This window comes from Ranitomeya variabilis, chromosome 7 (assembly GCF_051348905.1).
Source record: "Ranitomeya variabilis isolate aRanVar5 chromosome 7, aRanVar5.hap1, whole genome shotgun sequence".
Classification (NCBI taxonomy): Eukaryota; Metazoa; Chordata; class Amphibia; order Anura; family Dendrobatidae; genus Ranitomeya; species Ranitomeya variabilis.
In genome coordinates, this window is record NC_135238.1 from 212,966,031 (window position 1) to 212,991,567 (window position 25,537).

Here is a 25,537-nt window from a genome sequence, read left to right on the forward strand (position 1 = left end):
TGAAGGTCCAGGGAGCTTATATAGCAACGCCCCTGAACTAACGGCCCAGGTGAGGATATAGGAAAAGACAGAAGCTCCAGAGTCAAATCACTAATGACCACTAGAGGGAGCAAAAAGCAAAATCACAACAGTCCCCCCTTTGCAGCTATAACATCTTCCACTCTTTTGAGAAGGATTTCTGCAAGATCTTAGAGGTGTCTTTGGGAATTTTCGGTCTATTGATCTAGAAGAGCATTTGCGAGGTCAGGCCCTAATGTTGGAGGTGAGGGCCATGCTCGCAATCAACGACCTAGAGTTCTAATGGTGTCCTATGGTGTGGAGGTCCAGGCAGGCCTGCCACTAGGAAATTCAGGGCTCCATACTGGAAACATTTTCGAGGACCCCTTGAAACTCTGCCCAGGCTCCATCCTAGCCCCACCTCCACCCCTCAAACCTTCCACAGTCCCACCACCCTCTCTTGGAAAAACTCCACTTTTGCATCAAGTCCTCACTAAACACACATTAACAGTTTCCATCACAAGATTACATACATAGTCAGCAGCTTTGTTTTGGCCAAAAGATTTTTTAATACCCCACCATGACAAGGTAGACTCTTGTGGCCGGGCTCTACTCTACTGTAAATTATTAAACATTTGTTAAAATATCCAATGCAATTTTAGATATATTTTTATTTATTTTTCAATTTTTAAAATGACCAATAATATCACATACTAGGGATAAATACCACCACACCATGACCAGACAATATATTACTACCACATAGTGACCGAATACTACAATACTGATCATTAATAAAAAAAACCCATAATACTAATGCCATTATACACAGGAGATCTGTACTTAGTATACAGTGTCAGTGTACAGGGAATACAGTGATCACCAGTGATATTATACACACGAATGCTGTATATAGTGTACAGGTAATACAGTGATCACCAGTGACATTATACACACGAACGCTGTATATAGTGTACAGGTAATACAGTGATCACCATTGACATTATACACACGAACGCTGTATATAGTGTACAGGTAATACAGTGATCACCAGTGACATTATACACACGAACGCTGTATATAATGTACAGGTAATACAGTGATCACTAGTGACATTATACATAGGAGCTCTGTATTTAGTGTCAGTGTACAGGTAATATCGTGATCACTAGTGACATTATACATAGGATCTCTGTATATAGTGTCAGTATACAGGTAATACAGTGAGCACTAGTGACATTATACACAGGAGCTCTGTATATAGTATATAGTGTACAGGTAATACAGTGATATCTGGTGACATTATACACAGGAGCTCTGTATGTAGTATACAGTATATAGTGTCAGTGTACAGGTAACACGCTGACTCACCGTTGCTGTATCTAGTTGAAGTCATCATCTTCGCTTTTCTTCTTCATCTAGTTCAGACCGCTATCACTTCTTCCAGCTAGGACTCATCTCCACAGAAAATAACAGAGTTATCTAGAGCACATTCCCCAATTTTTCTCCCACCTCTGCACTACGCCAGATGAAATAGAAAAGCGACCATGTCGCCATGCACAGTAACAGGATCTCTCTTCCCCCACACTGAAAACAGTATCCTCAAAAATAATATCCTTTAATTGGCCCCAACAGTAATAATATCTCACATTCTGGACCCCACATGTCCTACCATTCTGCCCCATGTCTCTCCATATTGCCCCCATATTCATCCATAATAGTATAATGCAGCCCCATAGTCGTACTGTATATAGTAATATATTGCAGCCCCATAGCGGTATAATGCACCCAATAGTATAATGCACCTCCATAGTGGAATAATGCACTCCCATAGTGGTATAATGTACCCCCATTGGGGTATAATTTACACCATAGTATAATGCACCCCCATAGTGGCATAAAGCACCCCATAGAATAATGCAGCCTCATAGCAGTATAATGCACCCCCATAGTGGTATAATAAACCCCATAGTATAATGCAGCCCCATAGCAATATAATGCACCCCCATAGTATAATGCAGCCCCATGGTAGTATAATGCACCCCATAATAAAATGCACTCCCATAGTGGTATAATGTACCCCCATTGGGGTATAATTTACACCATAATATAATGCACCCCCATAGTGGCATAATGCACCCCATAGTATAATGCAGCCCCATAGCAGTATAATGCATCCCCATAGTGGTATAATGCACCCCATAGTATAATGCAGCCCCATAGCAATATAATGCACCCCCATAGTATAATGCAGCCCCATGGTAGTATAATGCACCCCATAATAAAATGCATCCCATAGTGGTATAATGCACCCGCACTCACTAAAAGATGGAACAGTACATCATGTAGAGGAAAGAGGTTAAATTGAGATGGATTACAGAAAGTGGGGTGGGTCTTCATCTCCTTGCTGGAAGTAGGATGTTGTCTTCGTCTCTATGGTTCTATTCTCCAATTAGTCAATTTGTATACGGGCATAAAAGAGTGGTGAGGTTATAGTTGAGGACAGACGAGCAATTGGGCAATGGCAGAGCACAATGTGCACTAACCGAGGTTTCAGCACCTACAGTGCTGGCAGAATGACCATGACAATGAAAAATACCAATTTGAAAAGAGTGGATAGCAACTTCAAGAGCATGGGAATAGGAACAGTTTTTGTACGTATTGAACTTGTGAAGTGTATTTCTCATCATGCCCTGACAGATGACGACAATCAGGGCATGATGAGAGTTGTAGCTTTGCAACCGGTAGGGAAACTCTGCTGTAGTGAATGAGAGCCACAAGACCAGGCTTTTACTCTGGTTTTAGGTGAAATTTCAGGTACACTTTAAAAAAATGTACAGTCACACTGCTATAAATCTTACAGTACGTAATACCTTTCACATGCCTTGGAATATAAATGCAAATCAAACTTCAACATCACAAAACTTTGTATTTAACATATCTAGGAAAGGAATGAGATAAAAAAAGACCATTCTGGGAGATTATCTGCTGCTCTGCAGAAGGTGTGATAAGATAACCAAGCCTTGGTGGTGATTTTAGATGATGTTTGCAGTGTACACACGCCAGATGTACACATTAGAAGTATATTGCTCAGACTCTATGGTTTTGGCTGGACCTGCCAACCACTTCTTTTAGGAGTCTTTTGATTCCCCTCTGATGGGGAAGATTAGGTCATTTTCCCAGATGCATTCATTTTTGGGAGAAAGTCACAAACCAAGGCCTTCCTCCGTCCTTGTCTTGGGCCGAGGTGAGCGTGCATGTGTATGGGCAGGTTGATTGAGATGACCCCTATCAGAGGTAAATGGCAAACCCAATGTGTTCTTCCATTAAACATCTTATTTTTGTTTCTAAATGTGGATTTCCTTTATTATAAAGTTTCTCCAGGACATGAGCTGTTTAGTTTTATGAACCTATTTATCCCAATTTACAGAGATTATCCTAGTACTTTGGACAGTGCTGGAGCTTGTAACATAGTTTATATCTGCTGTGTTAATCCTGACGTAATAACATTTACAACATTATGGTTTCCCTTTTACTGAAGTATATTGATAATTGTTACAGTTTGTAGTATATTAAATACTTAGCAGAATGTAATAAAAGTATGGATGTGTTGTTCTCATATGACGAACAAATTAAGCAGTGTTTCTGATCTTTCCTATACAGAGGGAGACATATAACCCACTGCAAACATTTTATTTTTCTATGGGAGTCGATGGCCGCCTTATGTCACTGCATGTGTTCATTGGAGTCATATGTCAGGGAATACTCCTACCATATATCCCCAAAGTCATAAATAGGCCCAAACATATTGTCATGATCCAGGCCGGGGTTTGTTTCTTGCTATTCTCTCCCCGGTCTGGTCATGCGGGGGTTAATCTTCTTTGCCTTGTTTTGAGGTCTCTTTGGCTATTTCAGCCCGCTGCCATCTGCAGGCAGTGTCAGTTATAGTTCCTGCCCAGGCTCAAGCAGCTGACCCCATTACTCCCTGATTTGTCCTCTGCCTGTTTGCGCAGTTCCCGTGTCTTCCCATTCCTGCTACCCCACTTGTCTGAGTGTTTTGTCCCCCGTGCTATGACCTCTGGTATCAGACCCGGCTAGACCTCTGACTTGTTATACTGTCTCACATTTCCGGTATCTCTGCTACCGTCTGGCTCCAACTTCTCTGGCTTGTACTTGACCACGTGTGTAGCTGTTTCCTCTGGTACTGACCATTTCTGACCCGGCTCGTCTGACCACTCTCTCGCCACTTGGTGGCACCCGCACTGCCTGCACAGTGGTGCTACGCTGTGAGTGCAACCTTTCTTACTCTACCAGCACCCCCTTGTGAGGGTTGCGCTATACTGCATGATGGCAGCATTACACATATGATTTGGACTTGATTCCCTACCTCCATTTGGACTCCATTATTTACTTTTAGTGGAAACTTCATGGGACTATATAGTCCTTTTCCATCCTAAGGTTTGTTATCTCCGATCCCACACAATAACTTATGCATTCTTCGTACATACTTGATGGATCCCTGTGGAATGGGGAAAAGTAATCAGTGTTACTGCTGTTGTATGTATGCAAAATAAACCGACTTGCCAATTTTACTCAAATCTCCTGGAGGCTACTGGAAAACGGGGAGACCTTTCCCAGGTATTCTCCCACAACGTATAGGAACACATTGCTTCAAAGTAGGAAGGCGTAGAAGAGTACATGAGCTGGAAAAGTGGCTTATCTATAGGTGAAAAATTTCCTACAATTTTTCTAAATTTAACTAAATTTTCACGTCTAAGGATGCACATAATATTATTACTAGTGATATTTCATAGATCATTCATGGATCATTTCGATTAGTGAATGAAAGTGAAGAGTATAAAAAGTGTAATATTTATTATTCTGCATTTCATCCTACTTTATGGCTTCAGGAAAGATCTGAACAGCTTTTTCTATATAGATATAATGCATTTAGAATTTTGGAAAATTAAGAAAGATTTACAGACTTTAAAGCCCTAAATTTAACTTATTTTTAATGGGTCTTAAAAGTACGGTACTTGAATATTGATGGCCTATCCTTATGGCTGACCATTAATATTTTATTCTGCCAATTAGTGAAGCCCTGCATCCACTTTGTTGGTTACCCACACAGACATGCCCTGTATATCATTGGCGCAACTGACTACAAATCAGTTCCACTCATGTTTGAGTCACGGCCCCTTCTTTGGTGAGTTACGTAGAGTATGAACCAACACACCAATCAATTGTTAATGACCTATACCAAGAAGAAGCTATAGATATAAAAGTCATTGTGTCAGAGTTAAAAAGAAAATCTGAAACACAAAAAGAAAAGAAAGAAAGAAAAACATCTGTAGACCTTCATTGATCTTTGGTTGTATGGCAGCAGTAATAATACACCCAATTGCTGGCCTCAAGGATGGTGCCCAAAAGGTTGGCATGTAACCCTTGTGTGGAATGATTGGCTGCAGCGTTCACATGCTGGTAGGTCATGCCATTTATATTATTCAGTACTCCCTTGTAAATTGGCAGCTTGACATGTCTTGGACGGGAGGTATGTGTCCCCGAGGTGCCAAGCCTCGGTGATGTAGGACCCGGAGAAGCAGGCTCCAGCACACACTGTGCTGAGAGGTGTTTTAATTGGCCTGAATTATGGGTCCAGGTTTTAAGAGCAGCTGAAAAAGCTGGGTGGGATCAGCTGCTCACTTTCCTCCAGTCCAGGTCTTGGAATGGCCAATTTAAGGCAGCTGGTGATGTCTTACTATGTCTGGGTGTGTGCAAGGTGAGGAGGCCTTGTATGCGCTGGTCAGACTCTGCTTGAGTATGAGAGTGAAAGTTTAATGTTTAAATGGGTGAGCCCGTGCTCTATATGGAATGATTACTTTTAGCGATGAGCGAGTGTGCTCGTTACTCATGTTTTCCGAGCATGCTTGGGTGTTCTCTGAGTATTTTGGGCGTGTTCGTAGATTATGTTTGTGTCCCCACAGCTACATGATTTGCGGCTGCTAGACAGCCTGAATACATGTGTGGATTCCCTAACAAGCAGGCAATACCTGCATGTATTCAGGCTGTCTAGCAGCCGCAAATCATGCAGCTGCGAGGACTCAAACATAATCTACGAGCACGCCCAAGATACTCGGAGACCACCCAAGCATGCTTGGAAAACCCGAGTAACGAGCACACTCGCTCATCACTAGTTATTTTCCATTTTTGTTCTGTTATACCTTTTATACCCAGAAGAGGCTGTTTTATTTTGTTAAACCTGACGGTTTATTGACATTTAATAAACCGCCCATTTATTTTGAATGGACAAACGGAAATCTTGTGTGTGAACCAGCGTCTACCACAGAGCTGATCCCTCACACCCGTTAAAGTCCCCCAAAATGCCATCAATGCTCAGAATCCGATCAATCCATTTAATTATTTTTGCTAAATTTTGAACAACATGATGGACAGAAATATTGCTCTCCATTACTGTAAAGAACTTTTTTTTTTAAAATGATAGAAATAAGGCTACTCTTTAGCTTGTGTACTTTGCTTAACTAGTGCCAAAGGCCTCATACGGATTGATGTAACACTCAGAGATTAACAATGTTTTACTTGGTTTACTGCATGACATACAGTGAAGAGGTAGTAAATCATTGCACTTTGTTCAAGGCAATAGTGGCTTTATAAGCTCCTGGAATTTGGTGAGACATTAGTTTTTCATTTTTAGATTGTTGAGATTAATCATGAAATGGTTAAAGTGGAAAATACATATATATATAAAATGGAGCAGAAAACATTTATTTGCTTTCAAATCAAGCAATTGCAAAAACTTGATTTACATTGAGAAAATAAAGTTTTGGAAAAGCAAGTTGAATCTGGATGCAGAAAACAAGTCCAACGCGATAAGGATGTTTACTTCATATCTATGCATAATGTGCAAGATGATCCAAAAATCATGAAAAAAAAAAAGATTATTTTTGAAAATCACTTTTAGGGGATGTCCAGCTAAAACAAATTGTACCTAAATGTGCTTAGATTAGCAAATTATACAACTTACTAATATAGTTCACATGTGAAAAGTGGCCCGTTCTTCAGCTATAAGTTCTGGTCTTGGATCTTGGCAGGTCCTCTTTCTGTTTGTGTCAGACGAAGGACAGCTTTTCCTATGTCAGCACCTGACCAGTGTTGCGTGAAGGGGGCTGGTTGGCTGTTTCTTTCAATAGCTAAGCCAGCCCCCTTCTAACTAAACCACCTAAGTACCTAAAATATCAATTTCTATGACTATGGCCCACGCCTGTAGATTCAGAGCATCCATACAGAGCCTTGTGTATAATATGTTACTCCTGTCTTTTAGTCCATCTGCATAATATTTTTTCTTCTATACTAGAATCTAGCATCTCAATTTTTTCTTCCCTTGCTCCAAAAAGTCTACAATAAGTGTAATTATTCTATAATCTTGTCCAGCTGCCTCTCGCTGCAGTACTAGCTGGGAAAGCTCCTCAATTCCGAAAAAAAATGCATCAGACCTGCTGTGAACATTTTGGAAATAAAATGGAGGAGGGGGGTAAAAAAAATGTTTATACTTAATCAGAAAAGGTCATGGTCTATCTATAATGGCTCACATGGGAAGACCCCCCAAAATAATAGATTATTAAAATATAACTTTTATTGAATGTCAATAATAAAAGGGACTAACAGCATGTAAATCACACAGCAAAGAGTGATGATCCTGGACTATCCATATAAAATTCTCACCTATGTTCCTGCCTACCCATGGAGGATGGCACCCTTGATATGCGACATTGGTGCCCCTGCTCTTCGGCGGCTGTCCATCGAGGAGTCGGGGCACAAATGTCGCATATCAAGGGTGCCAACCTCCGCTGGTGGGCAGGAACATACGTGAGAATTTTATAGGGATAGTCCAGGACCATCACTCTTTGCTGTGTGTTGTGTGTTTTATGTGTTGTTAGTCCTTTTTATTATTGACATTCAATAACAGTTAAATGAAGGGGGGGCCACATTTGGTATTTCGTCTGTGAACTACCGATGAGTAACTCTTCTGAATGACTCGAGACAACCCCTTAAATTACTTTTGAAACTCTGCATGGAGCATTTCAAATGCCAATGATAAATTGGACCCATTCCCCTAACTGAAGTAGACACCTGTCTATATGAACAACATATATAGTGGGGTAACTTGAAGCTCGTGGGCCCCAATCGAAAAACTCCAACAGTGCCCCCAATTACTGTAGGTCTTTAATAGTAATGATATTTTCATATTGGCCAAAGGGACTTTTTGTGTCCCTCTAGGCTCCAGGGCCCGGGTGAGATTGCAATCCCTGCACCTATAGTTATACCTTGAACATATATCATATGACAATCATCCTTTAATTTACCAAGATTAACAGCAACGTCTGTAGGAAAGACTTTCCTTCTGATTTGCTTTCTAATAAAAGCCTATTTTGTATTAAAAACCTATTGAAAGTCTTCACGTATAATACAGGGCTCTTGGGTCCAGAAGATTCCCGTGGCCAGAATTACTTCCCACTTCTCAAAACAGGTCCGAGATGGAATAAGAGTCATTCCGTTTACCGCATTGACTTCTCTGGCTTGAGGATGTTCTCCTAAAATTTTTGCACTGGAGTTGAGTTTATTGGAGCGTCCTTAACATTAGTTTTGCGTCTTTCCTTAGGAATTATAGAGCACCTAAGAATTGTACCACAAGTTCTTTCTTTATTTAAAGGCATCGGGGCAACTTTATCAGTGTTTTACCTTAGGACTTATTCATTAGTGTTGTAATCTATCATCGATGTTACTTACCGCCGTGTTATTCTTTCCTCAGTCATATGGTGGTTATGTAACATCCATGGTCCTTGGCCAGGGTACGGGCCTGTTTAAATGTGGTATGGCTGTCGCTCCTGTTTCTAATTGGGAATTTTATGGTAAGTAAACCATCCTGCTATATGTAAATCATATATGTAAATCTACCGTATTATGTCATTCTAATAGACGTTGTCAATAATCAATTTATCAAGGAAAAGAGAAGACACAAAAGAATAGTAACCTGGGCTGGAAACAATCCCTTACAATAAAGTGTTCCCCCCACTTAGCATCTAGGGTAAAGAAGTACTCCTACACATGATGTACACTAGAGTAAACCATGATCACCAAAAGAGGGTTATTTAAAAATTGAAAATGTTTATTGATATAAAAACACAGTTCTAAAATATACATCAAGGTCCAAAAAGGTGAAATACAAGATAAGATGAAAAGGCGGAAAGCCTAAAGCCAAATAACAGTAGGTCTATAGGTCTGACAATTGGCCAAAGATTGAATTCAAATGAATAACATCAATTATGGTAAATGACTGGTAACAATTTACACACCATTAGTCATATACAAGAGATAGTACAATATATATTCAATAATACCGATTGCACAATCATATAGTAAGGATGAAACTAGGGAAAGCAGTATATAAGTAACGTGCTAGATCAAAAGAGACAGTTTATGATCTCTCTATTCCCAAATTCCCTTAGAGTTGAACAGTTCAAAGTCAATAATCTGCCTTACATGTCTCTGGGATTGTATCTTGCTTATATTAGTCAGATTTTAATCCTAGCAAGTTAAAAAGTAGACAGCAGGTGTCGTTGCTGTTGTAAATTTTTTCAAGATGTTGAAGGACTTCTACTAAGTTTAGAAGTTATCCCCTATTCCTTGATTTAATAACTTTCCGATTGCTGTGGGTCATTCCGCTGGGACCCCCACTGATCAAAGCTCTTTATCGTCCTGTATGAATAGATCGGTGGTCAATCATGAACCCTACTGTTCCATTCATTCTTCATGGGACCACTGTAGATAGCTGAGCACTACATCGGCTCGTCTTCAGCACGCTCATTAAGTGTTGTGATTTTGCTTTTTGCTCCCTCTAGTGGTCACTAGTGATTTGACTCTGGAGCTTCTGTCTTTTCCTATATCCTCACCTGGGCCGTTAGTTCAGGGGCGTTGCTATATAAGCTCCCTGGACCTTCAGTTCAATGCCTGGCATCGTTGAAATCAGAGCTAATCTGTTGTGCTCTTGTCCTATGATCCTGGTTCCTGTATTTCAAGCTAAGTCTGCTTCCTTGCTTTTTGCTTTTGTTTTGTTTGGTATTTTTGTCCAGCTTGTTCCAATCTGTATCCTGACCTTTGCTGGAAGCTCTAGGGGGCTGGTGTTCTCCCCCCGGACCGTTAGACGGTTCGGGGGTTCTTGAATCTCCAGCGTGGATTTTTATAGGGTTTTTGTTGACCAGATAAGTTATCTTGCTATATTCTGCTATTAGTAAGCTGGCCTCTCTTTGCTGAACCTGGTTCATTTCTGTGTTTGTCATTTCCTCTTACCTCACCGTTATTATTTGTGGGGGGCTTGTATCTTGCTTTGGGGTCCCTTTCTCTGGAGGCAAGAGAGGTCTTTGTTTTCTTCTCCTAGGGGTAGTTAGATTCTCCGGCTGGCGCGAGTCATCTAGCGATCACCGTAGGCATGATCCCCGGCTACTTCTAGTGTTGGCGTTAGGAGTAGCTATTTGGTCAACCCAGTTACCACAGCCCTATGAGCTGGATTTTTGAATCTCGCAGACTTACACGTTCCTCTGAGACCCTGTCCACTGGGGTCATAACAGTATGCCAGGCCAGTATTAAATGTTTAATGCATTGCAGAAGTGGGATTATAAGAAAGAAAATTTTGAGTTTTTTTTTCTCTCTCTCATTTTTTTTTTTTTCTTTTCCCCTTTACCTTTGAGTGGCTTGTGATTGCTGCAGACATGAATGTCCAGACCTTGATTACAAGTGTGGACCAGCTTGCCGCTCGTGTGCAGGGTATACAAGATTATGTTACCAGAAATCCTAGGTCTGAACCCAAGATTCCGATTCCTGAACTGTTTTCAGGAGACCGATTTAAGTTTAGGAATTTCAGGAATAATTGTAAATTGTTTTTGTCCCTGAAACCTTGTTCGTCTGGAGACTCTGCTCAACAAGTAAAAATTGTTATTTCATTCTTACGGGGTGACCCTCAAGATTGGGCTTTTTCGTTGGCGCCAGGAGATCCGGCATTGGCTGATATTGATGCGTTTTTTCTGGCGCTCGGTTTACTTTATGAGGAACCCAATCTTGAGATTCAGGCAGAGAAAGCCTTGCTGGCTATGTCTCAGGGCCAGGACGAGGCTGAGGTGTATTGCCAAAAATTTCGGAAATGGTCCGTGCTGACACATTGGAACGAGTGTGCACTGGCCGCTAATTTTAGAAATGGCCTTTCTGAGGCCATTAAGAATGTTATGGTGGGTTTTCCCATTCCCACAGGTCTGAATGATACCATGTCCCTGGCTATTCAAATTGACCGGCGGTTGCGGGAGCGCAAAACCGCAAATTCCCTCATGTTGTTGTCTGCACAGACACCTGATGTGATGCAATGTGATAGAAAAACCGCAAATTCCCTCATGGTGTTGTCTGAACGGACACCTGATTTGATGCAATGTGATAGAATCCTGACTAGAAATGAGAGGAAAATTCATAGACGCCGGAATGGCTTGTGCTACTACTGTGGTGATTCTACACATGTTATCTCAGCATGCTCTAAACGTATATCTAAGGTTGTTAGTCCTGTCACCGTTGGTAATTTGCATCCTAAGTTTATTCTGTCTGTAACTTTGATTTGCTCACTGTCATCTTATCCTGTCATGGCGTTTGTAGATTCAGGTGCTGCCCTGAGTCTTATGGATCTCTCATTTGCTAAGCGCTGTGGTTTTATTCTTGAACCATTAGAAAATCCTATCCCTCTTAGGGGTATTGATGCTACGCCATTAGCAGAAAATAAACCGCAGTATTGGACACAGGTTACCATGTGCATGACTCCTGAACACCGCGAGGTGATACGTTTTCTCGTTCTACATAAAATGCATGATTTGGTTGTTTTGGGGCTGCCATGGTTACAGACCCATAATCCAGTCCTTGACTGGAAGGCTATGTCAGTGTCTAGTTGGGGCTGTCGTGGTATTCATGAGGATTCCCTGCCTGTGTCTATTGCTTCTTCTACGCCTTCGGAAGTTCCTGAGTATTTGTCTGATTATCAGGATGTCTTTAGCGAGTCCAGGTCCAGTGCATTGCCTCCTCATAGGGAATGTGACTGTGCAATAGATTTGATTCCAGGCAGTAAATTTCCTAAGGGAAGACTGTTTAATCTGTCGATACCTGAACATACCGCTATGCGTTCATATATCAAGGAGTCTCTGGAGAAAGGACACATCCGTCCGTCTTCTTCCCCTCTTGGTGCGGGATTCTTTTTTGTGGCTAAAAAGGACGGATCTTTGAGGCCTTGTATTGACTATCGGCTTTTAAATAAGATCACTGTCAAATTTCAGTATCCTTTGCCGCTGTTGTCTGACTTGTTTGCCCGGATTAAAGGTGCCAAGTGGTTTACCAAGATAGACCTTCGTGGTGCGTACAACCTTGTGCGCATTAAGCAAGGGGATGAATGGAAAACCGCATTCAATACGCCCGAAGGTCATTTTGAGTACTTGGTGATGCCTTTTGGGCTCTCTAATGCCCCTTCAGTTTTTCAGTCCTTTATGCATGACATTTTCCGGAACTATCTGGATAAATTTTTGATCGTTTATCTGGATGATATTCTGGTTTTTTCTGATGATTGGGACTCGCATGTGGAGCAGGTCAGGATGGTCTTTAAAATTTTGCGTGAAAATTCTTTGTTTGTCAAGGGCTCAAAGTGTCTTTTTGGTGTACAGAAGGTTCCCTTTTTGGGGTTCATTTTTTCCCCTTCTGCTGTGGAGATGGACCCAGTCAAGGTCCGAGCTATTCTTGATTGGACTCAGCCCTCGTCAGTTAAGAGTCTTCAGAAGTTCTTGGGTTTCGCTAACTTCTACCGTCGTTTTATCGCTAACTTTTCTAGCATTGTGAAACCTTTGACGGATATGACCAAGAAGGGCTCCGATGTGGTTAATTGGGCTCCTGCTGCCGTGGAGGCTTTCCAGGAGTTGAAACGTCGGTTTACTTCGGCGCCTGTTTTGTGCCAGCCTGATGTCTCGCTTCCCTTTCAGGTTGAGGTGGATGCTTCAGAGATTGGAGCAGGGGCCGTTTTGTCGCAGAGAGGCCCTGGTTGCTCTGTTATGAGACCTTGCGCCTTTTTCTCTAGGAAGTTTTCGCCTGCGGAGCGAAATTATGATGTGGGCAATCGGGAGTTGTTGGCCATGAAATGGGCATTTGAGGAGTGGCGTCATTGGCTCGAGGGTGCTAAGCATCGTGTGGTGGTCTTGACTGATCACAAAAATCTGATGTATCTCGAGTCTGCTAAACGCCTGAATCCTAGACAGGCCCGCTGGTCATTGTTTTTCTCCCGTTTTGACTTTGTTGTCTCGTATTTACCAGGTTCAAAAAATGTGAAGGCCGATGCTCTTTCCAGGAGCTTTGTGCCTGATGCTCCTGGAGTCGCTGAACCTGTTGGTATTCTTAAGGATGGTATTATCTTGTCAGCTATTTCTCCAGATCTGCGACGTGTGTTGCAGAGATTTCAGGCTGATAGGCCTGATTCTTGTCCACCTGACAGACTGTTTGTGCCTGATAAGTGGACCAGCAGAGTCATTTCCGAGGTTCATTCCTCGGTGTTGGCAGGTCACCCAGGAATTTTTGGCACCAGAGATCTGGTGGCCAGATCCTTTTGGTGGCCTTCCTTGTCTAGGGATGTGCGGTCATTTGTACAGTCCTGTGGGACTTGTGCTCGAGCTAAGCCTTGCTGTTCTCGTGCCAGCGGGTTGCTCTTGCCCTTGCCTGTCCCTAAGAGACCTTGGACACATATCTCCATGGATTTCATTTCTGATCTTCCGGTGTCTCAAGGCATGTCTGTTATCTGGGTGATATGTGATCGCTTCTCCAAGATGGTCCATTTGGTTCCTTTGCCTAAGCTGCCTTCCTCTTCCGATCTGGTTCCTGTGTTTTTCCAGAACGTGGTTCGTTTGCACGGCATCCCTGAGAATATTGTGTCAGACAGAGGATCCCAGTTCGTTTCCAGATTCTGGCGATCCTTTTGTAGTAGGATGGGCATTGACTTGTCGTTTTCGTCTGCTTTCCATCCTCAGACTAATGGACAGACAGAGCGAACTAATCAGACTTTGGAGGCTTATTTGAGGTGTTTTGTCTCTGCTGATCAGGACGATTGGGTGACCTTCTTGCCGTTGGCTGAGTTTGCCCTTAATAATCGGGCTAGTTCCGCCACCTTGGTTTCGCCGTTTTTCTGCAACTCTGGTTTCCACCCTCGTTTTTCTTCGGGTCATGTGGAACCTTCTGACTGCCCTGGGGTGGATTCTGTGGTGGATAGGTTGCAGCGGATCTGGAATCTTGTGGTGGACAACTTGAAGTTGTCACAGGAGAGGGCTCAGCGCTTTGCCAACCGCCGCCGCGGTGTGGGTCCCCGACTACGTGTTGGGGATTTGGTGTGGCTTTCTTCCCGCTTTGTTCCTATGAAGGTTTCCTCTCCCAAATTTAAACCTCGTTTTATTGGTCCTTACAAGATATTGGAAATCCTTAATCCTGTATCCTTTCGCCTGGATCTTCCTGTGTCGTTTGCTATCCATAACGTGTTTCATAGGTCCTTGTTGCGGCGGTACGTTGTGCCTGTGGTTCCTTCTGCTGAGCCTCCTGCTCCGGTGTTGGTTGAGGGCGAGTTGGAGTACGTGGTGGAGAAGATCTTGGATTCTCGTCTCTCCAGGTGGAGGCTTCAGTACCTGGTCAAGTGGAAGGGCTATGGTCAGGAAGATAATTCCTGGGTGGTCGCCTCTGATGTTCATGCGGCCGATTTAGTTCGTGCCTTTCACGCCGCTCGTCCTGATCGCCCTGGTGGTCGTGGTGAGGGTTCGGTGACCCCTCACTAAGGGGGGGGTACTGTTGTGATTTTGCTTTTTGCTCCCTCTAGTGGTCACTAGTGATTTGACTCTGGAGCTTCTGTCTTTTCCTATATCCTCACCTGGGCCGTTAGTTCAGGGGCGTTGCTATATAAGCTCCCTGGACCTTCAGTTCAATGCCTGGCATCGTTGAAATCAGAGCTAATCTGTTGTGCTCTTGTCCTATGATCCTGGTTCCTGTATTTCAAGCTAAGTCTGCTTCCTTGCTTTTTGCTTTTGTTTTGTTTGGTATTTTTGTCCAGCTTGTTCCAATCTGTATCCTGACCTTTGCTGGAAGCTCTAGGGAGCTGGTGTTCTCCCCCCGGACCGTTAGACGGTTCGGGGGTTCTTGAATCTCCAGCGTGGATTTTTATAGGGTTTTTGTTGACCAGATAAGTTATCTTGCTATATTCTGCTATTAGTAAGCTGGCCTCTCTTTGCTGAACCTGGTTCATTTCTGTGTTTGTCATTTCCTCTTACCTCACCGTTATTATTTGTGGGGGGCTTGTATCTTGCTTTGGGGTCCCTTTCTCTGGAGGCAAGAGAGGTCTTTGTTTTCTTCTCCTAGGGGTAGTTAGATTCTCCGGCTGGCGCGAGTCATCTAGCGATCACCGTAGGCATGATCCCCGGCTACTTCTAGTGTTGGCGTTAGGAGTAGCTATTTGGTCAACCCAGTTACCACAGCCCTATGAGCTGGATTTTTGAATCTCGCAGACTTACACGTTCCTCTGAGACCCTGTCCACTGGGGTCATAACATTAAGACTGAATCTAGCCACAGTGAACATGGTCAACCATCACTCCAATCATATGGGGCTCTTGAGCACCCTAGTTCTTGGGATTGATGGTGATCCCAGCAGTTAAACTTCCTGAGGATAGAGTATAACTTCCAGAATTGGTACAAACCTTTTAAATGAGATTTTTATTCTTAGGGCTCGCTCACACAAGCGTTGATCCTCTCATTAAAGAGAATCGTCTCAATTATCCCAATGACACTCAGATCAAACTCTGATCCGGGATTGATCAGAGTGTCAGCTTACTGCGATCCGATTCCCTGGGATGAGAGAATTGTAGCACAAGTGCAGAGAAGATGGAGAACCTAATTTCTCCATCTTCTCCGTTGTCTGAGTCCGCCTAAATCGGATGGCACACTAATGACATTCGAGTGTATTCGGATGTTTTACACGCAGCCATAGACTTGAATGGGTGCACATGATCCAATTTGCGGAGCCACTTGCATTTTTTCCATAGGCCGATTCGGTCTGTAGAAAAAAAACACTGCCCCTTAGTATAACATTGGACCGAGTGCCATCCGATAAAACATCGGATAGCACTCTCCCGAGTTATATGCTCGTATAGTTCATACACATTAATTTTTTTTACTTTGAATAATCCTTTTATTTTTTTTTTTAAAGAATATTTTATAGATTTATTTCCAAAATCATCAGTTATCCTGTATCCCCCAGTTATCCTAAGAGCAGAGCTATGGATCCTAAGAACAGGGATTTGCAGATTTTTCCTGCAGATCATTGCAGATTGATCAGCATTCCAGCATTAGGATAAAATATGATTAAATGATTATTGCCAAGATAGTAAGTTACTTTCTTTCCTTAGGATAGGGGATAAGTTACTGATAGCTACAGGTCTGATAGCTGGAACCCCCCCGTGATCCCAAGTACAGGGCTCTGGGTTCTGAAAACAGGGATTTGCACAGATCCGTCTTGGGGCCCCTTCACGTGTACGTGTTTGCGGTACATGTGGCATCCTTTATTCTTCATGAATACCACACGTACCCTTTATAACCTATGGTGATCTTCACATGTCTGTGTTTTTACACGGATTGGGTGTCCGTGTGGACCACATGGAGACATCCGTTTTTTTCTGACAGCACGCAATGCAAGTTCGTGAAAACCACGTACAGCGCACGGACGGCATCCGCGTGCTGTCGGTGTGCCGTACGTGTTTAACATTGCAAAGTATGGGAGAAGCTTTGTAATTTAATTCTTTCTTTATCCATACCGGAAGAACACGGATGGTTCACTAATGGCACACTTATAGAAAACACTGATGACACCGGTATCGGTTTTTCACGTATGTGTTTTATACGGACGTGTGAATGAAAGGAGCAGAGCTGTGCGTGCTCAACCTCTATGCTTTGTCTATGGGACTCTTGAAAACAGCCAGGCTCCAGGCTTAGCTTTCTCCAGTAGTCTCATATCATATGCAATAAATTTCACCGAGTTAAAGCATTTGCAGCTCTGCACCCTTCAAGATGGAAAGCGATTCTGAAGGTACCTGGCAGCTCCTCACTCCAATGGTGAGATGATAGATCAAGAGATAAGGAAGTGTAAATATTTGGGTGGATGACGGTTTTACTTCTCAGTAGAAGATTTGTTGGCACCAGTTAACCCATGTTTATAACTGCTTACTTTATCTCTTTCTATATCTTTAAGATTTTTTGCTTCCTAGTACAGTTGTGGGTCATTAGGCAGTTAGGAAAAGTAGCTTGAAGAAAAGGTCATCTGCCATAGTGCTATACTCTTCATGATGTAATTTGGATTACTCTTTATTTAGAAACATCGTGTTCACATTTTATTTCTCTTTCTCATTCCTTCCAGCATCCATCTACACAGAGCGATACATGGGGCTTCCAACCAAAGCAGACAACCTCCAAAATTATCAGGTATTCAGGGATTGGAAGGCGGCAGGACGTCTTAGCTTGTGAGTTTGGGAATTGTAGGTAAGGTTGGCAACAAACCCTGGTGGATCACTAAGAAAATACATTACTAGACATTAAAACCAACGGAATCGGTAATGACAACCCAGATTGGAAGACTGACATTACTCCTTAATATGATTTTCAATTTTCGGAATTGTTTGTATAAGCTTCACATGACTAATGAAAAAAATAAATACATACTTTTCAAAACTCCTGTTCAGAAGTTTTCAGTGTCCCCCACTAGCTTTTTATGACAAGGGCACGGCCATCGCGAGGGTGCAGCAGTGATTACAGACCCTCACCACCCCGGCCATAAAGAGACTAGCACGTGCCGTTCTTTTATTTCTAGAAATATGCAGCTTAAACAGATGTCTTCCATGCCTCTTTAATGATAGTAAGGCAGGTGATAATGGAGTTCTCCACAGATGTCAGCCATACCAATTGGCCTCCATTCACACATTAAAGATTTCACCGCTTATGTTTTCAGTTTGTGCCAAGATTCATCTCAAATGTAGTTTCCGCAACCCCATGCTATGGATTATGTTTAGTCACAGAAATAATTTGCCCGTTACCTTTTCTGCAAGGAATAGCTGATGATTAGTCTGAATAAATGGCAAATGTCACACTCACTGCATACTTCCGTAGAAGAAATCCAAGCGTCAGTGTCAGACTCATAACACGTAAACACATGTTGGGTTTTAATGCCAACGTGTCAACTGAGCTTAGTTTAGTTGTTTCGCACATAGGCCTCATTTCATCATCTATATTTTCTACGTCGCTTTTTTCTTGTGGTATTAGTTGCCATTTTTGGCGCCAAATTAATCAAAATGTTGCACGCAATTCCTGAATTCGTCGAAAAGTTAAAAAAAGGGGCTCTTTTCCTGTCTTCAACTGCTTTTGCGACTTGTGACACCAAAAGTAGCAAAAATTATGCAAAATTGCTGGCATGCTCAAAAATACACCAAGGAGAACTGGAGTGAAAGTGCGCCAAGTTTTGTGACTTTTTAAAAAGTTACAATTGATGATTCAGCCAATCACTAAACTCCACCCTCAATGCGAAAAACAAAAAAAACAGGCAAACACATATGAAATAGACTTAAAAAGGAGCAAATAGAATAATTAATTAGGGTTCAAGCAAAAAAAGGTCCAAAACACACAAGACTCAACAAAAAAAGTGCAAAGACAATGCTGAATCGGGCCATTGTGTAAAAGAATAACAGAAAAAATGCAAGTTGAATATCTGTAATTTTTTGGCCACAATTTTGTCCCCATTCATCAAAACTTTGAAAAGTTGCGTAATTTTGGTGCAACTGGTGGATGTGTTAAAATTATTTGACGTTTGGTGTTCTCCTCTAAAATTTTGGCCACCTTAAACAACGCCAGTCTAGATGTATTGGGCCACCGACAATCGACAGAGAAACGCAGCAAAAATTCCACATTTTAACATGCTGTTTGAATTGTTTTCTTTGCATTTTTTCATGCTTTTTTTTTGCTGCTCAACATCATTGATCTCAATGGGGAAAAATGCAGAAAAGTCACTGAAAAATTTGACGTGCTAAATTTTTAAGAAAAAAACCCCACAGGTCATACAGTGCAAACGGATATGAAAAAAAGCAAAAGTGCTAAGTGTGAGCAAGCCCTAATTGTCTCTCAACCGATCTTATCTGCTCATAATAATATGCCATTTTTGATCCTGCCACATGCAAAACATCCGTCCAAAGTCAATGAATTGGCTTACCGTAATCAGTGGAAAAAATTGTAATGTTCTAATCTAAAGTTTCCAAAGGCAAATTAAAGTGTTGTCAAAAATAGATAATTTTATAGACTTGCATAAGAGTTAATGCCATCACCAAACACAAAGCCTTTTTATATTAGTTGTGCATCACAAATCACGTCTAATGAATTACTTCTTCCTTTTTTTTTCAGAATTCAACAGTAATGTCCAGGGCAGAGAATTTCAGGAAGGTAGATTACCTACTCATTCACGGAACGGCAGATGGTAGGTGCTATCAAGAGCCAATCTACAGGGCAAACAATCAGGCAGAATCAGAGAATAACTTTGTTTGATTAGCAATAAGCACACTACTTAGTTTCTGATAGACACTAGTACTTAAAAGTGTTTATGCCATACTGGTTCTCAAGCTGTGATGATGATGATGTTATCGTTTTTATCAATAGTCATCTTGCCCTAATGCATCATGGCTAAACTGTCCAATATTTATCCATTTTTAGATATGGTCAGCAAATATATTTGATTATGTGTTTCCTCGTAGATAATGTACATTTCCAGCAAGCTGCTCAGATTTCCAAAGCTTTGGTTGATGCCCAAGTGGATTTTGAAGCAATGGTAAATTCCCATATATTAAAGATTTTATGTCAAGGCTATAATTTATTGCTGGTAGATGGTGATGTAATATAATGTTTCTGAATGGGGTAAGGTATCAGTTACGAGCCAAATAGTGCCATATACAGGCCCATTAGAGAGATATTTAAAGGAAGTTAGTGCGTATACAAATGTAGCATCTACCATATGGTACTTTAGGGGAATAGACCAAGTTGGCTGAATTTTGGAACCCTGTTTGCATTGATTTGGACTTTTCTGCAGGGTGCCTTAACCTAAGTCAGAACCAGAGAGTCAGAGACAAGGACAAAATCAGATCCAAATGCGCAATCAAGGATAACCAAGACAGAATCCATGAGGTCAACCAGAATCAAAGGTTGAGGGTAATCAGGCAGTACAGAACCAAGTTGGCCAAGTCAATGAATACACATATGAAGAAATATTACCAATTGTACATGATGCATCATATTTCAAAATAAAGTTTGCCTCATCTGTTAAATAGGGAACCAAGTTGGCTACAAGCCCAGTTCCAAGGTTCTAGGATTCTCTGCATAGGCCTTCAGGTTGCATCAGAGTCAGAGAGGCAGGAAGAAGGACAAAATCAGACCCCATGCATCGTCAAAGACAACGGAGTTAGAATCCAGGAGATCGATCAGAATCAAAGGCAAAGAAGTCCAGAATCCAACCAGCCAACTGGCCAAATCAATGTATATACAGATGTAGCAATATATAACGTGACGTTTCCAATTGCAATTGCATATCATATGATGCAATCAGATTTTAAGTTAAAGTTTGCCTCATCTTTCGAATGTAGACCAAAGTTGTCTGGGTTCTGAAAATACAGTTGCAGGGTTCTGAACTTGTCTGCAAAGGCCTCCAGGTTGCTGCAGAACCAGAGTCAAGGGTAGCAACAAAGTCGGATTCAGAATCCAGAAGGTCAAACAGAATGAAAGGCAGAGAGAAGTCAAAGCAGTCCAAGTGTCAAATCCGTGACAGCGTCCAGGGTTAATCAAGAAACTGGTCAGGAATACAGCAAGTTCAGAACGCACGATAACAAGAGGATTTAAATTGAGTTGATCGGCCTCCAATCTTTGTTCTACACCTGGATTTTTGTGACAAAGCAATAATCTACTTTAACTTTTAATGCTTTTTGACAGAATGTAACATTAGAAGAGTTTGGAAGTTATCATCCGCACTTATACCGGATATAAAAAGGCACCACAACTTCCAGTTTCAGTAACAGTTATTGAAACTTTAAAGTAAACTAAAGTGAGATCTAGAACCCAGATTTGCCAAGATCTGTTGCACTTTCTCCATCATTGGTACCTTTAAAACTGAAAAATCCCCCTTAGTTTTTCTACTCATACCAAACATATAAATTACATCATAATCAGCACATAGGAAATTATAGATTAAATGGTCCAAGGAATTATTTCCCCATCAAACATGTTGAGACAGCAACAAAACATTTAACCAAATCTAAACCATATGCCCAAAACCCGGCAGTCGGAAGTTAGATCATATACTTCTATTAAATAGTTAACCGCATGCTTGCTAAATCAGTTCCACACCATTACTGTATGTCATATCATGAACTTTCTGTATAGCAGTGACACTGGGAAGTTATCTTGCACCCAAGGGACGTTCCCAAACCTTGGGATCCAATCAGTACATATGAATGCATTTTACACAGTTAGGGCCTCTGGTACTGGGATTCCGCGCGGTAGGAAGATGGTTGGCTTCTTCTTATCTATCACAGATCTCAATATACTACACATTATGACCAGCAGCATAGAGTTATGTACTGTGCTATTGTTCTTCTCATGTCATGTATTTTTATTATCTTTTTATCTCCAGTGGTACACAGACAAGGATCACTCAATTGGTGGATCCGGAAGAAAACATCTATACAATCACATGACTCACTTTCTTAAGAAATGTTTTTCGTTGTGATGAGTTATAGTCACTGACACCCCCTCCCCAAATATATTATATTTTTGGATGTTGACTAATTTGACAAATTAATAATTCCCTGTATGGACAGATCTTCAGGACGCCTTCCCTGTGTCAATTTTCTTTGTTTTGCTGTTCCCATTGTCTTACACCATACAACTCAGATAATAGAATTATGTATATGGTCAAAAACTACTATTTCTGCTAAATAAATAATAGAAACTTTGTGTGAGATGCTGCTTTTTTTTAATACAGGATAAACGTTCATTTCTTTAATTAATGAAAAACCATCACAGTTTTACATGAATTTTCTACCCTTGTCCTGTGAAAAGATTTTTTTTACATGTGATACTGGTTACCTTTAGTTAATAAAACTCCACTAAGTTTTAGTCTGCATTCTGTATTAATTTTCCACCCCCCTGATATGCAGTGTTCATTCTAATCCAATTTTCAGATTTTTCTCTTGTGGGAGTGTCCCTCCCAGTAATATAGGCTGGATGTGAGGTCTGTGTGTGGCCATGGTGCTGCTGTCTTCACTTGCTTTTCTGTAGCTCCAATACTGTGATTATTATCTTCCCGTGCACTTTCCTCCCTGTCTATAGCCTATTTTCTGTTCATAGAACCTTAGATACTTTCCCACCTTTGCATTGCAGATCTGTGCAGATCTCCACATCCCTCCTGTTATCTCTAAAACTGAGAGTCAGGAAGGAGAGGAAAAAGCCATCCAGAGGAGGAGCTCTAACAGATTTCTATTACTTTTTGCAGAGCGCTAAGTTAGATAAACAATTTAAAAATATATTATTTGCGAAGGTGGACAATGGTCTTTAAAGGGGTTGTTCGGTCCAAATCAATAAGTCTGCAGTAACTTGACCAGAGCCGGTCTAGTAGGCATGGCCTCGCTCGATACAAGCCCTCTAATCGGCCATGCTCACTGGACGGTATAGTCATGGGCTCTGGAGTATGTATAACGCATACATATCCTCTGGCTCAGAAACCAACAAATTCCCGCAGCGCACAGTACATGCGCTGAGGGGAATTCATAAGTCTGAAGTCACAAAGAGTCACTGCAGACATTGATTTGGACCGAACAACCCCTTCTAAAGACCATTGACCATTTTCGAAAATCATTTTTTTAGTTGTTTATCCCCGCAGCTCACATTGCGTGCACTGAGGGGATTCATAAGTCTGCAGTCACACAGAGTGACTGCAGATTTGTTGATTTGGACCGGACAACCCCTTTAAGCAGTTCATACTGTGAGGCAGTGAGCGTGATCATATGCGAGGGTCGAAATGTATCCCCCAGGATGTGGACGGAGTCCTATTAAACCCACTGGAGTGCGTTGTGTTCACAGCAGGACGCCTGTGAGTCACAAGGCAAAATAAAAGAAAGAGTGGATTGGGTCCAAGTAGTGACTCAGTCAGTTTGTTAGGAAAACCTGTTAAGGGATTTTATTTTTAAAAGGATTTGCAGGTTTGGTAGTGGGGCGAATACCTCTCTCCACACTGTGTTTTGGAAGTGCTCAATGGCCACGATTCCATGTAAATCTGTCAGGTTTTGCTTTGGCTGTGTTAGTCTGGAGTTTGCAAGTTGCAGAGCAGGTGACTCTGTACCACTCAGGTTTGTGTGGAGCTAACACAGAGCCAGGGACTTCTAGGCAGCTGACGCACCCAAAATAATACACGATGGTGCCATTGTTCACGGCAATGGGTTCTGAGGTCTGGACTGTGTTTAAGGCCGGGATCACACACAGCGAGATACGACCGAGTCTCGCAGGTTAAAACCAAGCTCTGGCGCCGGCACTCCAGAGCGGAGCGTGCAGCCACACAGCAATACATGGAGTTGCACGCTCCGCTCTGGAGTGCCGGTGCCAGAGCTTGGTTTTAACCTGCAAGACTCGGATGTATCTCGCTGTAGTGTGACTCCGGCCTAAGGAAACGATACGGAGGACATCATTCCTTTGTTTGAGTTTTTTTGGACATTAAAGACATTTGCGTTGAACTTTCCTGTGGTCCCTGCCTATCTGTTGCACTGCAACTACCCCACTGCACCTACCCCACCCCAGCAGACTGTTGTGAACTGCGAAGATGTAAAATTTCAACCAATCTTGTGTTTGTCTTTATGAGCCAAATTTGAATAATAATTCAGCACTTTGTAGAAGTCCACTGAGATTTTACTTGATAGCTTGGCCATTTTTTTTCTTACATGTTTTTGGCTGGATAATTTGTATAACAGATCTCACATATGATTGATTGGCCAAATGGCCCACCTGATTATTATGTTACGGTGGGATTTTGGAGAAACATTTCTTAATACACATTTCTTTAGAAGATCAAAGCTTTCCAACATGTCCCAGCTGTTGGAGCTCCAGTGGTGAGTTAGTTACTCCTAATCCTGTGGATAGGGGATAGCACACTTTCTTAGGACTAACCCTTTAACATCAGTTTTTGCACAATTCAACACCAAAGAAATGAGCTTGAACACATGTTGATATAAGTGTAGAGATTCACACTGTGGTTATTAACAAACAGAACCTAGAGTAAATAGCACTAGTACATGTAAATAACATGGGGTACTTAGCTGACAATGTTTTGATTAAAAAAAAAAGCATATAAGCAGTCTCACTGCCACAAGGTGACCCACTCAGGATAGTGCTATCTCTAAAGTAAAATCCCTCTATGTGCCAACCAGTCTCAATAGATGCGGGCAGAGCAGGACCTAGGTCTGACTGTATAAACACATGTCTATGGAAAGCTACACAAACTAAAAGCACAGCCCGATAAATAGTCCTGCTCTGTCTACTTCGATGGAGGTTGGGTGCCACATAAAGAGGTTTAACTTTAGAGATCGGACCATCCTGAGTGGGTACACCTTGTCGCATCGGGATGGCTTTTACAATTTCTTTTATCAAAGCAGTGTTAATAAGTGCCATATACTATTTACAGGTACTATACCTATTTACGTACTGTAGGGTATTTATTCATTTTGTCTTTTTATTCTAATTACCTTTATACAATTCACATGACAGTTTATGTTTAATTCCCCTGCAGTGCAGTCACAGGAAATATTGACTTTTAGACCGTATCCATTGAAGTTAAAGAAGCACTCCTCCTCCCATCAAAGTGTTTATCCTCTTAATATATTGCAATCATCATCTTATACAGCACTGTGCACTTGCAACTGCTCATTTAGCCTTTCTACTCAGCTAATTCTTCTCTTTTCCATTAGGTCTATGACATCACATGATTAAAAATTGTCTAGCTGGATCCTTCTAAACTCTATGTAGAAACAGGAGGTCAATTTTCCCTGCATGACTCATGAGTAGCTGAAAAAGCCCTTGGCAGTGAGGAGGAGGGAGCAGCAGGATCAGGAGTTGAAGAGGGGAATGATAAATGCAGGGAAAATAGACTTCTTGTTTCTACATAGAGCAGAGAAAAGAGAAGAATTAGCTGGGTAGAAAGGAAAAATTAGCAATTGTAAGCACACAGTGCTATATAATATGATGACTGCAATATGTTAAGAGGATAAAATCTTTGATGGGAGTGCTTCTTTAATATAGTGTACAGGCATATGCCGGCACATGTATTATATTGCTAGTAGGAAACCAAAGTGTCCACACATTATT

The 25,537-nt window shown here is 41.7% G+C and overlaps 1 protein-coding gene across 1 annotated transcript in view; it reads left to right on the forward strand.

The window, feature by feature from the left end:
• Positions 1-22,141, forward strand: part of FAP (fibroblast activation protein alpha) — a 114,250-nt gene extending 92,109 nt beyond the window's left edge. The window contains exons 22-26 of the mRNA XM_077272828.1: positions 8,825-8,924; positions 17,520-17,584; positions 19,547-19,619; positions 19,894-19,967; positions 21,819-22,141. Of these exons, the coding sequence (XP_077128943.1) occupies positions 8,825-8,924; positions 17,520-17,584; positions 19,547-19,619; positions 19,894-19,967; positions 21,819-21,914 (408 nt within the window). The 3' untranslated portion in view covers positions 21,915-22,141. The remainder of the gene's footprint in view (positions 1-8,824; positions 8,925-17,519; positions 17,585-19,546; positions 19,620-19,893; positions 19,968-21,818) is intronic.
• Positions 22,142-25,537: the final 3,396 nt, after the last annotated feature.